A 14,432-nucleotide genomic window follows, 5' to 3' on the forward strand; every position below is an offset into this window, starting at 1 on the left:
TGAGGGAAGGGAACAGTCAACTGATCACATCTGTTGTGTAGGACAACAGGACACATGTGTAGCCAATATGGTGCCCTCTAGATATTTTTGGACTACAACTCCCATCAGCCCCAGCCAGGGAGGAGAGGAGTTGTAGTCCAGCAATATGGTGAGGACCCCTTGTTGGCTTTGACAGCACAATACACTCACACACATATTATCCAACACTGAATGGGTGAATGTTTGGGCATGAGACTGTGCTCACATAGGAAGATGACATAGAATATATTGCATACACAAAAACATACCCCCAAAGTAGGCTATGTACCAGTCCTCCATACTGGGGAAATCCCATGTCATATCTGCATTTCTCTCTCCTGTAAATCCATACACATATAGCACCAATATTTTCATAGTTACAAGTTAAGGCCCCAATTAAGTAAACAACCATATCAAGGATTACTATTTTGTCTTATGTATTCTACACATTAATCTTCTGACACAGCTAAAAACGTATTAGAGACGCAAGCTGAACTGTGATCTGATTACGTTTTCTAAACACATTGCAGCCTTTGGACTCTTGTGGGGATTTGTCATGAGTCACGAGACACTTGAAGCATTGTTCCCCACTCAGCGACTCTCCACGGCCCCAGTGGACGAGAATTTCATCAGGTTGCAGATAAAATCTTCATGTGTGTATCAGATCAATCAGAGTGCGCATCTGAATATCCTTGCTGTCATTGAACAAATCCTGTTACAAATTCCTTTGTTCAAACTGGGGAACCCCTCCCATAAAGGTAAAGGGACCCCTGACCATTAGGTCCAGTCGTGACCGACTCTGGGGTTGCGCGCTCATCTCGCATTATTGGCCGAGGGAGCCGGCGTATAGCTTCCAGGTCATGTGGCCAGCATGACAAAGCCGCTTCTGGCAAACCAGAGCAGCACATGGAAACGCCGTTTACCTTCCCGCAGTAGCGGTTCCTATTTATCTACTTGCATTTTGACGTGCTTTCGAACTGCTAGGTTGGCAGGAGCTGGGACCAAGCAACGGGAGCTCACCCCGTCACAGGGATTCGAACCGCCGACCTTCTGATCAGCAAGCCCTTGGCTCAGTGGTTTAACCACAGCGCCACCAACAGGCAAACTATAGAAACCTGAAACCTTAACGCAGCTCAAGTCAACATGACTTGCAGCCTGACATTGACTGTTGTTGGCATACGAGAAGGGAGGAAACATTGACCAGGCTTTGTCCCCAGCAGCTAATAGTTTGGAAAAACAGATGCAAGGCATCAAAAATCACAAATACAATATGGCACATAATGTGCCCAGTGTAGGGTTTCCAATATGGGATTTGTTAGGGTATCTGCCCATATTACCTAACTAGAAACAAGGCCTGGTTGAATTTCACACTAAACCTTGGCTTGTGATGATAGGAATGCATTTCAGCAAGCCTAAGGCTTCTCCCTCCCCTTGCTTCCTCCACAGTGACCATGAGGAGGAATATGTTTTTCCATTCTGTTTTTCCATTCACTGTAGTTTACCATTCTGCCTGAATCCTAAACTGTAGTTAAATCTTAAGAGTTGGTTGGAACAAGTCAGCTTCAAAGCCATGTTTTGAAGTCAGCTTGTTTCAAGCAAGAAGAAGAAAAAGGACTGCCAAGAACTCCAGACGCCAGAAATCTACTTTATTGTAGGCCCAAGGCATTAAATTTATTCTTTAAGAGTACATTTTAAGAAACAGTGCTCACTTTCAAGGTATACTGCTGTTTAACTGCATTCTAAATCCAAGCACTCCCAGATGTATACAGATTGGCTGGGAGAACCCAGCCAGATGGGCAGGGTATAAACAAATAATAATAATAATAATAATAATAATAATAATAATAATTACTATTACACACAGTTGTACTATCACATGTTGATGCTTTTCAACAAGACTATTTACATGGAGCTAATTAACTATGTTTTTAAATATCTATCCAAATTTATGTCCCAAGAATATTTAAGTATCAACACATACCTGTAACTGTTTCCAGGAGTTAGAACAGTATATTTCATGCCTACAAAGATTATATCATGCCAACAGGTCCTTCTTTCCACATTTAAAACTTATTCATCAATCACTAAATATAGCTATCACTTCTGATTCCTTGTTTGGAATGAGATTCACCCTTAACTGACTGGCACAAATTTTTGCAGCAGGTGGAAAGGGGACATTGTCCCAACCATTAATGAGTGGCAAAATAAATTGTCAGATATGGTAAACTTAGCCCAATTAACAGACAATCTAAGGGGAACCACCAAACAGTCGTTTGCAAAAAAATGGGATGTGTTTAAGAGATATATACAAGAGAAAAATAATTATAACGTATTATCCATGGCAGCCATAGAATGACCGGCTTAGTATTAGAGATTATAAGAGTTATGGGTATGATTGGATTCATTGTGGTACAAAAGAAATTATAAGAAGATGAAGAGGAAAGTATGTACTTTGCAAAAAAAGATGAGAAGCACTACGGGAGGCGATGGGAAGTCAACATCACAATAATAGTATAAATGATTTTGTTATCTTTGTGTTTGAAGATTATCATTTGAGTTAAGTTTTTTGGATTTATTGTAATATTTGTCTTAAAAATTTGGTATGTTTGTTTTTGGACTAAACTTCAATAAAATTTTAAAACGCAAAAAAAAACCCACAAATTTTTGCAGCAGTCAATTTCCATGTGAAACGGAACTGCCGTAGGCTGTGTTGTTCGCAACCACAAAAATTCACCCTGGAACTAAGCTTTAGACAAGGGCAGCATTCCAGGTAACACTTAGGTAAAGCAGGCTTAACAGCTGATTAATTCTATGGAGGCTTTTTTCAAGTAAGAACCGCCTGTTTGAGAAGAGGAAAAATGAGTTTTGGGGCTGATAAGCAAGTTATTAGGCAGTCTTCTAAAAGCTGGAGAAGCTTCACAGTGGCAGTGATTTATTTTTGGCCACTAGGTGCCTCACTGAGCTCTCTCTCTCTCTCTCTCTCTCTCTCTCCCTCGTCCAATATCTCAATGGAGGTTGCATAGTGCAATTCAAAGTCTGATTCCGAGAACATGATTATTGCTGTGGACTACATATCTGAATTTACTCTGAGACTGCCCAAGGCCAGGCTCCCATTGCATGCCAATAATTGGCTCTTTAGCCAAAAAAGGCTCCCACAGCAATTTACATCAACAGAAGTTAGCATACTACCAGTAAATACCAAAATATAATATTTGGGCAAAAGTCTGGCAAATATTTAAGCATTCAAAAATTCTGACATACAAAATTAGACATACACAAAAATTGTTATTAGAATTTTGTGTGCAGAGGGGTAAATTCTACAAAAATCTTAACATCCACATTCCTTTTCACACAGGTTGAATGAAATGCTACAGCATCATCTAATGGGCAAAGGTATTATAGGCAGCAATCTTATTCCCATTTATCTGGCACTATGCACTACAGTATTGAACTCAATAGGATTTACAATTAAAAAATGGATTGATTGCATTTCTAAAAGGTACAGTATTTCTCAAACAATGAAAGAGGCTTTGAGATTTCCCACCCTTTAGTTTTTACATTTTAGTGCCAAAATATCAAGTCTATGCATAAAAAATGGGTGGTCAGTCTTCCTGAAGGCAATAATTCCTCACTAAAAAGGAGCAGCGGTACTGTTGTTCACCACCTTAAGCAACAACTAATCATTATGTAATTTCAGCCATGCAGTGCTATGGGAACTGATATCAAAACAAGAGTACAAGTGTCAATGGTTCCGCACAATGGCTCTACACGTCTTACTCAGATGTAAGCCCTATTGGGTTCAATAGGGAATACTCCCAGATAAGTAGCAACCTAATATTAGCCTGGAGAAGAGAAGGTTAAGGGGTGATATGATAGCCATGTTCAAATATATAAAAGGATGTCATATAGAGAAGGGAGAAAGGTTGTTTTCTGCTGCTCCAGAGAAGCGGACACGGAGCAAAGGATTCAAACTACAGTACAAGAAAGAAGATTCCACCTAAACATTAGGAAAAACTTCCTGACAGTAAGAGCTGTTTGGCAGTGGAATTTGCTACCAAGGTGTGTGGTGGAGTCTCCTTCTTTGGAGGTCTTTAAGCAGAGGCTTGACAGGCATATGTCAAGAATGCTTTGATGGTGTTTCCGGCTTGGCAGGGGGTTGGACTGGATGGCCCTTGTGGTCTCTTCCAACTCTATGATTCTATTGCTAGCCAACCCTGTACAGTTACTTTAAAACACTCATTTTATTTATTCACCACCCACACTGCACAGATCACACTGATCCCCATGGGCAAAGAGGAGTGGAATAACCATAGATACAGGATAGCTGGAAAAGTCTGCACATGATACACTGGAATATCCTGCACACTAAATAAGTGCAAAAGAATATCCTGAACAGTCTACATCGCCATTTTTTTTTTACATGAAAACCTCTGTTCCAGTCTCCCTAAGCTCCCAATTAATGCCAGACTTTTAAAAGTGAGGCACTGAAAAGCATTGGCTTTTTTTTGGGGGGGGGGGAAGCACAACCCGTTGTGGACAACTTGAGACAGGGCAGCTTAATTTCTCAAGCAATCTCAACAATTCAAGATTTCTACCCACTTAGTAGACCCCTAGCCATCTTTAACATTTACCTTTTTCTAATTGCTGTCAGTACAGACAGAAGCAGAACAGGAGGAGCGTATGAAAATAAACAAAAGCAAACTTCTGAGAACGTTACAAAAATCACCGCTCCGTTTTCAAAAGCAAATCTAAAACATCAATTTATTTATGCTCTAAACGGAGATCGTATTAAACTTCTCCTTCGTAAAGCAGCATAACTACCACTAAAAATAAAATAAAATAAAAAAGATACCTACACGCACGAATTAAGCAGTATTCAGAATGGGAAACCAAGAGGTCTCTATCCTATTTAACAAATGCACCATTTATTCTGCAGCTGAGCCAAACCCGAATGGGCTTCTATGCAGAGACTCTGCAAGCCCCACCCCTCCGCTTTTTAATCCCGGGTGCAGAGAAAAGCCAATAAGACTCCGCCCATAAGCCCCGCCCCTGAATCCAAGCAAAGGACACGTCAGCCGAGTCCTGATGACCCGGATGTTTTAGAGGCTCGGCCCAATTCTTCTTGCTTATTACTTGTGGGGTTTTTTAATGCTACACTGACTTACTCTCTGCTATTTTCCAAACACTCGTAGCTCCGCGGTAGAGATAACAATTCTATCGAGAGAAACGGGGCAGCGGCGGTTGGGGGTGTGGAACTGACGGGCGGCAGCGGAAGTACTCTGTGAGGAGAGCGGCCGTTGGTCGGCGGAAGTCCCGCCTCCCAGGCCATTGCGACGCGTGTGCTTTCGTGGGCGAATACGGCAGCCGCGCGGGGTCAGTCCCGGTCTTCCTTCCGAGCTCGAGAGGCAAAAGGAGTAGGAGGCAGCGGCGGCGATGGCTCCCAAGGGCGGCAGCGGCGGGAGCAGCGGCGGGGGCCGCCAGCAGTCCGAGGAGGAGCTTCTCCTGCAGGATTTCAGCCGTAACTTGTCGGCTAAGTCGTCGGCGCTCTTCTTCGGCAACGCGTTCATCGTCTCTGCCATCCCCATCTGTGAGTGAGGAAGGGTTGGGTTGCCACGTCTCTCTTTCTTCCCCGTTTTCGGGCGAATCCGGATAGGGAAGGCCTCAGGATTTCGGGGTTCGAAGGGGACCCCCGAATGTCATCCAGCCCCAACCCCCCGCTGCAGTGCAGGGGCCACAACTAGAGAGGCCCTGACGGACGTTCCTCCGACCTAGAATCACGGAATTGCAGAATTGGAATGGATCCCCTTCTGGGGTCATCTAATCGAACCCCCCATACTGCAATGCAGGAATCTCAAAACGTCCGTGACAGATGAGGCTATTCAGCTTCTACCTTAAAAACCTCCCAAGGAAGGTGTCCCCCACCCAGTGTTAGAAGCGGAGATAGGAAAGTTAGGAGCTAAATGGTGCCTTAAACCTAGGATATGGGCGTCACAGTATATAAAACAAGAATACAAAGCTGAAAATGAATGAATGGCAGCTAAAATATTACGTTCATTTTTCACATGGTCTAGTCCTTCCCCTGCCCGCCCCCCCTAATCCCCTAATATTCTTAAGAGCCTCTCTTCTCCAGTCTCTGGAGAGTAGCTGGAAGTGGGAAGGCAGAAAAAGGTCCTCCTTTCCTTCCACTCTGCAGTGGAAGCTGCTCAGTACTGCGTCCAGAGCTCAGAAACTGTAATATACTCAGAGCTTGTAATATATACTTTAGGCTCCATGCAAAATTATAGAAGTGCCTGAATACCACTGATTCTCACTAAAGGGGATAACGTGCTGATGTGAGAAAAATAAACAAAATTGGGGTCTCATCCACACTTTCTTTGCCCTTCCACTTCCCCATAGTAAAACTCGTGGTTTAGTGTTGATTTGGAACAACAGCAACCGAGTTTCCTGTGGATTGTTGTTCTGTGTGGGTTTCCTGGAGGAACGTGGTTGGGCAAAGACAAAACCACAGCCCTGTGCCTAGAAAGCACTAGACAAGCATTAAACTGCCCAAACCTGTGTTTTCTAGGCACAGGACAAGTGGAAGTGTAGAAAGCCCTACGTCAGGTTTCTAGGGTCTCTGTGTGTTTTAAGGCTTTGAAGAGCAACAAGTTAAAAAAAACTAGTAAGAATAATAGACCACTAGGTGGCATTGCTACACCTTTGTTGGGCGTTATCATGTTCGTTGACTGTAGTTAGTAAAATGAAGAGAAAAGGCAAATGTGCTTGAGAAATCAGTTTCACACAATGCTTCTGAAGCTATTCATCCTTGTGAATGTGGCATTCTGTTAGTTGTTGGGTCAGTCCAAAGATGACTTATTTCTTTCACTTTCAGATATTCCCTTTCCTTTATTATTTTGCATGTTCTTTTTCAGGCAAAGGAAGACATATGTGGTAAAAGGTAGAATAGAAAGATTAGCCAAAACAGTATGTAAACTGGAGATATATTGTCCAGCTAATCAACATGAGTAGCTGCCTTATACAGTGGTACCTCTAGTTATGAACTTAATTTGTTCTGGAGGTCCGTTCTTAACCTGAAACTGTTCTTAACCAGAGGCAAGCTTTCGCCACTGTGCCGCCAGCACACGATTTTCATTCTCATCCTGGGGCAAAGTTCCCAACTCGAGGTAACTCTTCCAGGTTAGCAGAGTTTGTAACCTGAAACGTTTGTAACCTGAGGCATTTGTAACTTGAGGTACCACTGTATAGAGGTGGGCCTGTTGGTCCATCTAGTCAGCAACCTTTTTCATCCATGGGCCGGTCCACCGTCCCTCAGACCATGTGGTGGGCCGGACTATATTTTGAAGAAAAGAATGAACGAATTCCTATGCCCCACAAATAACGCAGAGATGCATTTTAAATAAAAGGACACATTCTACTCATGTAAAAACATGCTGATTCCCAGACCGTCCGCGGGCCGGATTGAGAAGGCGATTGGGCCGCATCCGGCCCATGGGCCTGAGGTTACCTACCCCTGATCTAGCTAAACTGACTGGCAGTGGCTTTCCAGGGGTTAAAACTGGAGACACGTTGCTGGGGAAACCCAGCCAGATGGGTGTGGTATAAATAAATAATAGAAACACGTTCTGCATGTGACCATTCTTTTGAATGAAGAAGGAAGCTTTAATAATAAGACAGTATATCTAGTTGATAACGTCTTGAACAAATCAAGTCATTCATGTGTTGAGGTATTGATGTCCGGTCTGCTGTGCCGCTTACTGTGGAGACTTCAAATATCTTAACCACCTGCACAATGTTTTTTCCTTAGGGCTCTACTGGCGAATATGGCACATGGATCTTGTTCAGTCAGCAGTCCTCTACAGCGTTATGACCCTTGTCAGTACATATCTGGTGGCCTTTGCCTACAAGAACGTAAAGTTTGTTCTTAAGCACAAGTAAGCATTTGGACAGTTCATTTATATTTCTAGTGCTTGGGGGTGGGTTATAATGTTTATGGGGAAAATGCATGGGAGCTAGCAAACATCTTGTGATGTCCCCTCAAACGTCGTCTTTAGTGATCACTCGTAGCCCAGTAAGATTGTCTTCCATAAACACGGTTTTAACAATGAGTCCGTAAGTGACTGTGGAGGCCAATTCTGGATCCACACGTCCTTCCACAGTGGGGACATTGGTTTCCGGGCGGGAGTTGATCATGGTGTGGATTTGCCAAGCGTGCCTTCCTCTTAGCACGTTTCTCCCTTGTGTCCTGAGATTGAGTGTCTTCAAAGCCCATGACACCTTTGATAAAGGCTGTTCTCCAACTGGAGCGCTTGCAGGCCAGTGTTTCCCAGTTGTCAGTGTTTATACTACATTTTTTTTAGATTACATCACCCTGACTACTAAAAACCATTTCAGATCATCCTTGCTGTATTTCTGGAGATGGTCTTTGGAGGGTCTGAACCAAGACATTTCCAGAACTAGGCAATACCCGTTAAAGTTAATAGCATAGCTTTACATGACCTTTAATTTTGGACAAAAAATATTTTGAATGGACGTTTTCTTTGGAAGAGCACTTCTACTTAAATTAGGGTGGTCCAAGCGGGCCGCAGGCCACACGATGAATTATTTTTCTGTATCATAAATTAAAGTGTTCACAATAGGTTTAATAATACTTAATAGAAACAATTAATATATATAATTAAACACACAATATATTTAATTATTAAATTAATTTAATAAACAGATGTATGCACTTTCATTAGGAATGCATGACACAAAAAATAAGGCTTTAAGGTTTCTTTTATCTTGAACATTGCCGAAGGCCGCCAAGAACGCCTTGTGGGCTGCAGGTTAGACTATTCTGACTTAGACCGTAGTAAATATTCATGCATCCTGCTCCTAGTTGGATGGTTCCAGCTGTTTGTTTCTTCATCAGTGAACTCTGTGTTGTAGCTAACAGTTATATTTGGAGTAAACCTACAAACATCAATGGGTCTAAGTTAGCCTCGGCTATTCTTTTCAGCCAGCCAATTAACATTGGTTACAGCCTTGTGATTGGAATAGTTGAGATGGGGCTTGCCGGCCTTGTGGCTCCGCAATACGGACAGTGGTCTTTGACATCACGTTCCAGTTCATACCTAATGGCACTTTCAGGGTGATGTGTGTGGGCATTTTATGAAATGGCTAGTATCCTTGAATTTATTCTGATCTCCCCCCTCCCCCAAGATATCTGGAATGTAAAATGCTTTCTCTTTCAGAGTAGCCCAGAAGAGGGAAGATGCCGTTTCCAAAGAAGTAACTCGAAAGCTCTCTGAAGCAGACAATAGGAAGATGTCGCGCAAGGAGAAAGATGAGAGGTGATGGTCAAATGCATTGTACAGCTTTGTTTGCAGGCAACCTGAATTACACCCCTCTTCATAAAGAGGGATTTATTTCTGTGGTTTTGTATTTGTTTTGACTTGGCTTGTTGATTACCACCATCTTAATGCCTACTTGACTTTGTTTTGGGCTGTGACATACAGATGTCACCAGTATTTTTTTAAAGCAGCGTGGTTTGTGTATAGTTCACCATTTTATATAACTTGATGCATTAGAAATGCTTTAAAAAGCATTTTTATCATCCTAAAAAAGCTCTTCAGTGGTGCTAGATTGAATACTTGGCAATAACTTCCCAACCTAAGCTTCTAATTCTTCATTAAGTTACTATTTCATAGCAGGAGATTCAATCTTGCTTTATTGAGCTATGTGCTTTTTTTTTTTAAGATCTCTAATAGCTAGAAACAAAGGCTACATTCAGACAGCAATTTTTTACCTTTCTCCTGATGCATCTACACCTGATAATTCCAACATTTTATGCAATCTTTCACACAGTGTAAAAACTGCTTTTGGAAATCTAATGGAAGTTTTGTGCTCATTATTGTGTTTCCAAAAAAACAACAACCCTGTTTGCCTATTGACAGCTGGCGGGTGCCTTCACTGTACTCCTTTTGACTCTTAAATATCCTTTTTTCAGAAACTGGAATTTAGCATTTAGGTCATTTGTCAGTAGAAAAAATATGCCTAAATTGTTTGAAATGCTGCTTTTGCCTCTGCAGAATTTTGTGGAAGAAGAACGAAGTAGCAGACTACGAAGCAACAACATTCTCCATCTTCTACAACAATACACTCTTCCTGGTCTTGGTCATCATTGCCTCCTTTTTTCTGTTGAAGAACTTCAATCCCACCGTGTATCCTTTCCTTCCAAAAATTTCAAGTACTTGGAGATAGATGGGCTGCATAAGTCGGGTGCGGTAGCTGTACTCAGTTTCAGGGCCTGTAATTCAAAGAAACCGGACAGATTATGGATACAGTTGTAGCAAGAACAGACAACTTTGCACATGCCACCACAACTGTAGAGCAAATAGTTCCAGGGCGCCGTGAGCACAAAGCAAATAGTCCTGCCAGTAATAGAACAGAACAGAATATATGGACGGTATTGTGACACTATTTTATTAGAGACAATATTACAGGGATGTGTGGGGAATAAATAATAAAATTATTAAAAGTGACCAGCTAACTGATTGTTACTGAAGTGGAGGTACTTGGGACATTCAGGTTCTTAATCTCTGTAAAAGTTTCCAGTCCTCCTTAGGATTCTCCCCCACCCCCCTCTGGAAATGTAGGCATTCTAAAAATAAAAAATTGCTTTTAATGGCAACTGCCATATGTCATTTTCTCCTGCTTGGCAGGGGGTTGGACTGGATGGCCCTTGTGGTCTCTTCCAACTCTATGATTCTATGATTTTCTGGACATATTTCTTCCCTTTTGCACAGCCACCAGTAACCCACAATCAGAAAGAAGCCTCTGTTGATGTGGGGAAGCTTTTGTGGCATCATTGATACTCATTCTAAACTCGGATATACAAACCAATTGCCGAATGGCACCTTAAACCCTGGATACAGTTGCCGCAGCAGAATGTCTGCCAGTGTGGTTTGGTGGTTAGAGTGTTGGACTAGGACCTGGGAGATCAGGGTTCAAATCCTCACTCAAACATGAAGCTCACTGGGTGACCTTGGGCCAGTCACAGCCTCTTAACCTACTTCACAGGGTCGTTGTAGAGATTAACTGAGGAGCAGGTGAACCATGTATTATTGGGGAAAGGTGGGATATAAATGCAATAGATAAGCTCTTCTGCTTACCTGTTTAAGAAACCTGGGGAGGCCAGTCATAATGAGATTTCAGTTGCCAACCTGGCATCCAGAGATCTCCACATGGTTGCAATTGGGTGATTTCTAACACTGTTCTAGAGCTGTTTCGAGGGGTCATTGTTTCCCCTTGGGCACAAGTACTGTTGTTTGTGCCAAGGTCCTGCACAGTACAGGTGAGCTGTGTGTAGGCCTTATGCTCAGGGTAGGTTACTCCAGATGTAGCTTCCTGTGGGGCTTTCTCTAACCAGCTTACCTTTATATGGGAGTCAATTGATAGGTTTTCTGGCACCAGGTAGGATTGCTTTTCAGCCACAGTGGCATATTCCTCAGCTGTTCCATAGGACTGGGCTATAGGTACAGGGGCAACAGCTTGTTCTGCTTGAGGGTTGCTTTTGAGGAGCAGGTGGGTGAATGTCAAGGGTCTTGCTTCCCTCTCCAATTGTGATTGCAAGCCAGTCCTTTCATCACAAGCTCCTCTACTTACATAGAATCATAGAACTGCTCTTGGAAGGGACCCTGGGGGGTCATCTAGTCCAACGTCCTGCAATTCAGGGATCTTATTTGCCCAGTGCGAGGCTCAAAGCCACGACTGAGGTTAAAGAGTCTCACACCCTACCAACTGAGCTATCTCACAGGCCTCTTGCTTCTGGGATGGGATGTATAGGGATGTGTATATATGTATGGGTTTGATTCTTGGACTTGAGATAAATCCCTATTTATACGACATCCTGTTTTTGTATGGGCTGTCCCCTGAGCCCGCTAGATGACATCGCAAGGGATCGTTGCCTTAGGAGAGCGAGAAAAAATCTCGGGCACGATTTACACCCTGGCCAGCACCTCTTTAATCTTCTACCCTCGGGCAGGAGATATAGAAGTATAATCAGTCGTACCAACAGGCTAAAAAACAGTTTCTATCCGTGGGCTGTTAGGCTGCTGAACAAAAAATAATATAGTGCAACTGACTTTCGGGGTTGGTGGGCGAGGGAGGCTCGGTTAATTTCATTGTACACAGGTTGTACATTGACAAAGGTATTATTATTATTATTATTATTATTATTATTATTATTATTATAGCAGTTGTGATGGTTGTGAGCATTGGGAGATATACTTACCATCCTGAGTGTTCGGGCTTTCATCCTTAACATGCCGCTTTATCAGAAACTACATCCTGTCCATCAGCGCTTCGTCTGGATTGATTGCTTTGCTGTCTACAGGTTCCAAGTAGACAGAATTGTTTGCATGGGCCAGTCCTATCCAGCCACACTCAGCAGCCTGGATAGAGAGGTGTTGCTTTTTTATAGCTTGGAAACATGAGAAACTAGTTTTTACGAGAAAACAGAACGGAAATACAGATTACGTTTCCTTCATAAAATAACAAAAATGAGTGCACCAGTTACTGCCATTTTAGCCCATGAAATTGTTTTTCAGAACACAAATATGTTACAAATAAGTTGCTCTTTTTTTCTGCCAATGAGATGGGCTTTGTTGACTTCGAGCAGTGACTTCATCCTGTAACCTTTTGTAATCATGTTTGAATAAAAGCTTAAAAGAAAATACAGCCTGAAGTGTCTTCCATTGTGATAGTATCCTGTTTTCTGTTCTCTGCATTGCAGTCTTTAAATAAATTTTCACTGTGTTTAGTTGAACTTACTCTTCGGATAATGCATAGATTGCAGGCTTTTCCCGGCTTTTCCAGTCCTTTTATCTTGTGGGTAAGGAATGTTTTCCTTCTTGCTTCCATTGCAGAAAAGATTCTCACCCCCATCATAGGGTGAAAACTGAAAACGTGAGTTTCCATCAACTTATTTGGTTCAGACTTGTTAATTCACGGCAGTTGCCAATACTGAAATAGCATGCCATAAAAATACATCCTGCTTTAATTAAAACTGAACTCACCCTGTGCTAAACTGAAATGAGATGAGTTTTAATATTCTAGTTTAGTCTCATGTTTCCCTTTCTGTAGGCACCTCTTTTTTCAAATAATTTTTATTCATTTTATAATCAGACATCATACAACAAAAACATAAACAAAACAAATACATCACAAAACAAAAATGCTAAACAGTACACAGAACGATAAAAATAACATAAGAAACACTTAAACAAGGTACAAACAAACATATCAAATACTTTTTAACCTCATATTTTACTTAACATTGTCTTGAGGACTTCCTCAAATCCCACCATTCTGATTATCATTTTTAAAATTGTTTTTATCCTTATATATGAAAATTGTTTTCATATATCCAAATTTCAACCATTATTATCTAAACCAGCTATTATTTTAAACTATTCATATTTCTAAAGCATTCTTCTCTTTTTTCTTTTTAACTTATTATCCACCTTCTATCCCCAAATCCCCAGGCCTCCTCCTGTCACGAGAAGGTCTCAGAGCAAACTGACAGTCAAAAGTGGTCCTTTTTATAATTAGACTTCTCCCCCCGAAGCTCCCCCCGCCACCAGGAGGCTCCAGAGTGGAGAGGAGGAACAGAGGTGGCGAGCAGCCCAACCATCTAGCTACACATACAATCACTATTTAGCTATCTTAAACATATTTCTCAATTTCTCATATTTCTAAACGTATTTTTCACATACATCTCATACTTTTCCTTCCCTAGCCTAATATTTCCGCCAAGAAAACTTCATGCTGTTACTCATTCCTTTAATTTCACATATAACTTCTACCTTTTTATTTTTTCCATCTATTTTCTGTCTCTCCCCCCCGGTCTCTTTCCTCCAATTGATGCAGCAAGTTCCATAGAAACACATTCCATTCCTTTATGACATCATAATAGGTCTCGCTGATTCTCCTGGGGTGCCAATTCCAGGGTTAAGAGAGGCTTTCCCCCGTCCCAATTACCGATTTTTGCAGGGGGGAAATACTCTTCCCCCCTTTACCCTGCCTTAAGGGGAATGTAGGTTCATTCCTTGGAGGTTTAAACCACTCCAAATTTCTTTATGGCTTCGGAACACGTTACTGCTTCCCAGTCTCTCAGTGGGTAGAGATCGACTCCCGTTTTTTGCATCCCTCATCCGTGGCAATATTTTCCGAATTTAAATCCAATAGTTCAAATTACTCACTGTTCTTTTTGAAAAAAAATTCTTTGGAAGAATTGACCACTGCTGTCTCCGAGTCTTGCAGCTTCGCGCTGTTAGAGTTAGCGGTCTTTGTCCGTGTGCCACAGCTCTACCTCCTTTCTCTCGGGGGCTCAAAACAGAGCTGAACTGGGGAGGGGGGAGCCCGCTAATGGC

At 42.1% G+C, this 14,432-nt stretch overlaps 1 protein-coding gene across 1 annotated transcript; it reads left to right on the top strand.

Annotated features, from left to right (window-relative positions):
- Nucleotides 1-5,196: 5,196 nt before the first annotated feature.
- On the top strand, nt 5,197-12,734 carry SSR3 (signal sequence receptor subunit 3). The gene is made up of 5 exons (XM_035133905.2): nt 5,197-5,605; nt 7,823-7,949; nt 9,252-9,350; nt 10,089-10,220; nt 12,339-12,734. The coding sequence occupies exons 1-5, from the start codon at nt 5,452-5,454 to the stop codon at nt 12,403-12,405; spliced, it is 579 nt and encodes a 192-aa protein (XP_034989796.1). The 5' UTR covers nt 5,197-5,451; the 3' UTR covers nt 12,406-12,734.
- Nucleotides 12,735-14,432: the final 1,698 nt, after the last annotated feature.

Source organism: Zootoca vivipara, chromosome 5 (assembly GCF_963506605.1).
Source record: "Zootoca vivipara chromosome 5, rZooViv1.1, whole genome shotgun sequence".
Taxonomy (NCBI): Eukaryota; Metazoa; Chordata; class Lepidosauria; order Squamata; family Lacertidae; genus Zootoca; species Zootoca vivipara.

Bases quoted from the DNA above. Each gene is read 5' to 3' on its own strand.
- SSR3 (XM_035133905.2), top strand. From the start codon at position 5,452: ATGGCTCCCAAGGGCGGCAGCGGCGGGAGCAGCGGCGGGGGCCGCCAG. The intron at 5,606-7,822 runs GTGAGTGAGGAA...TTTTTTCCTTAG, and splicing joins CGTCTCTGCCATCCCCATCT to GGCTCTACTGGCGAATATGG. The intron at 10,221-12,338 runs GTATCCTTTCCT...CCGCTTTATCAG, and splicing joins AAGAACTTCAATCCCACCGT to AAACTACATCCTGTCCATCA.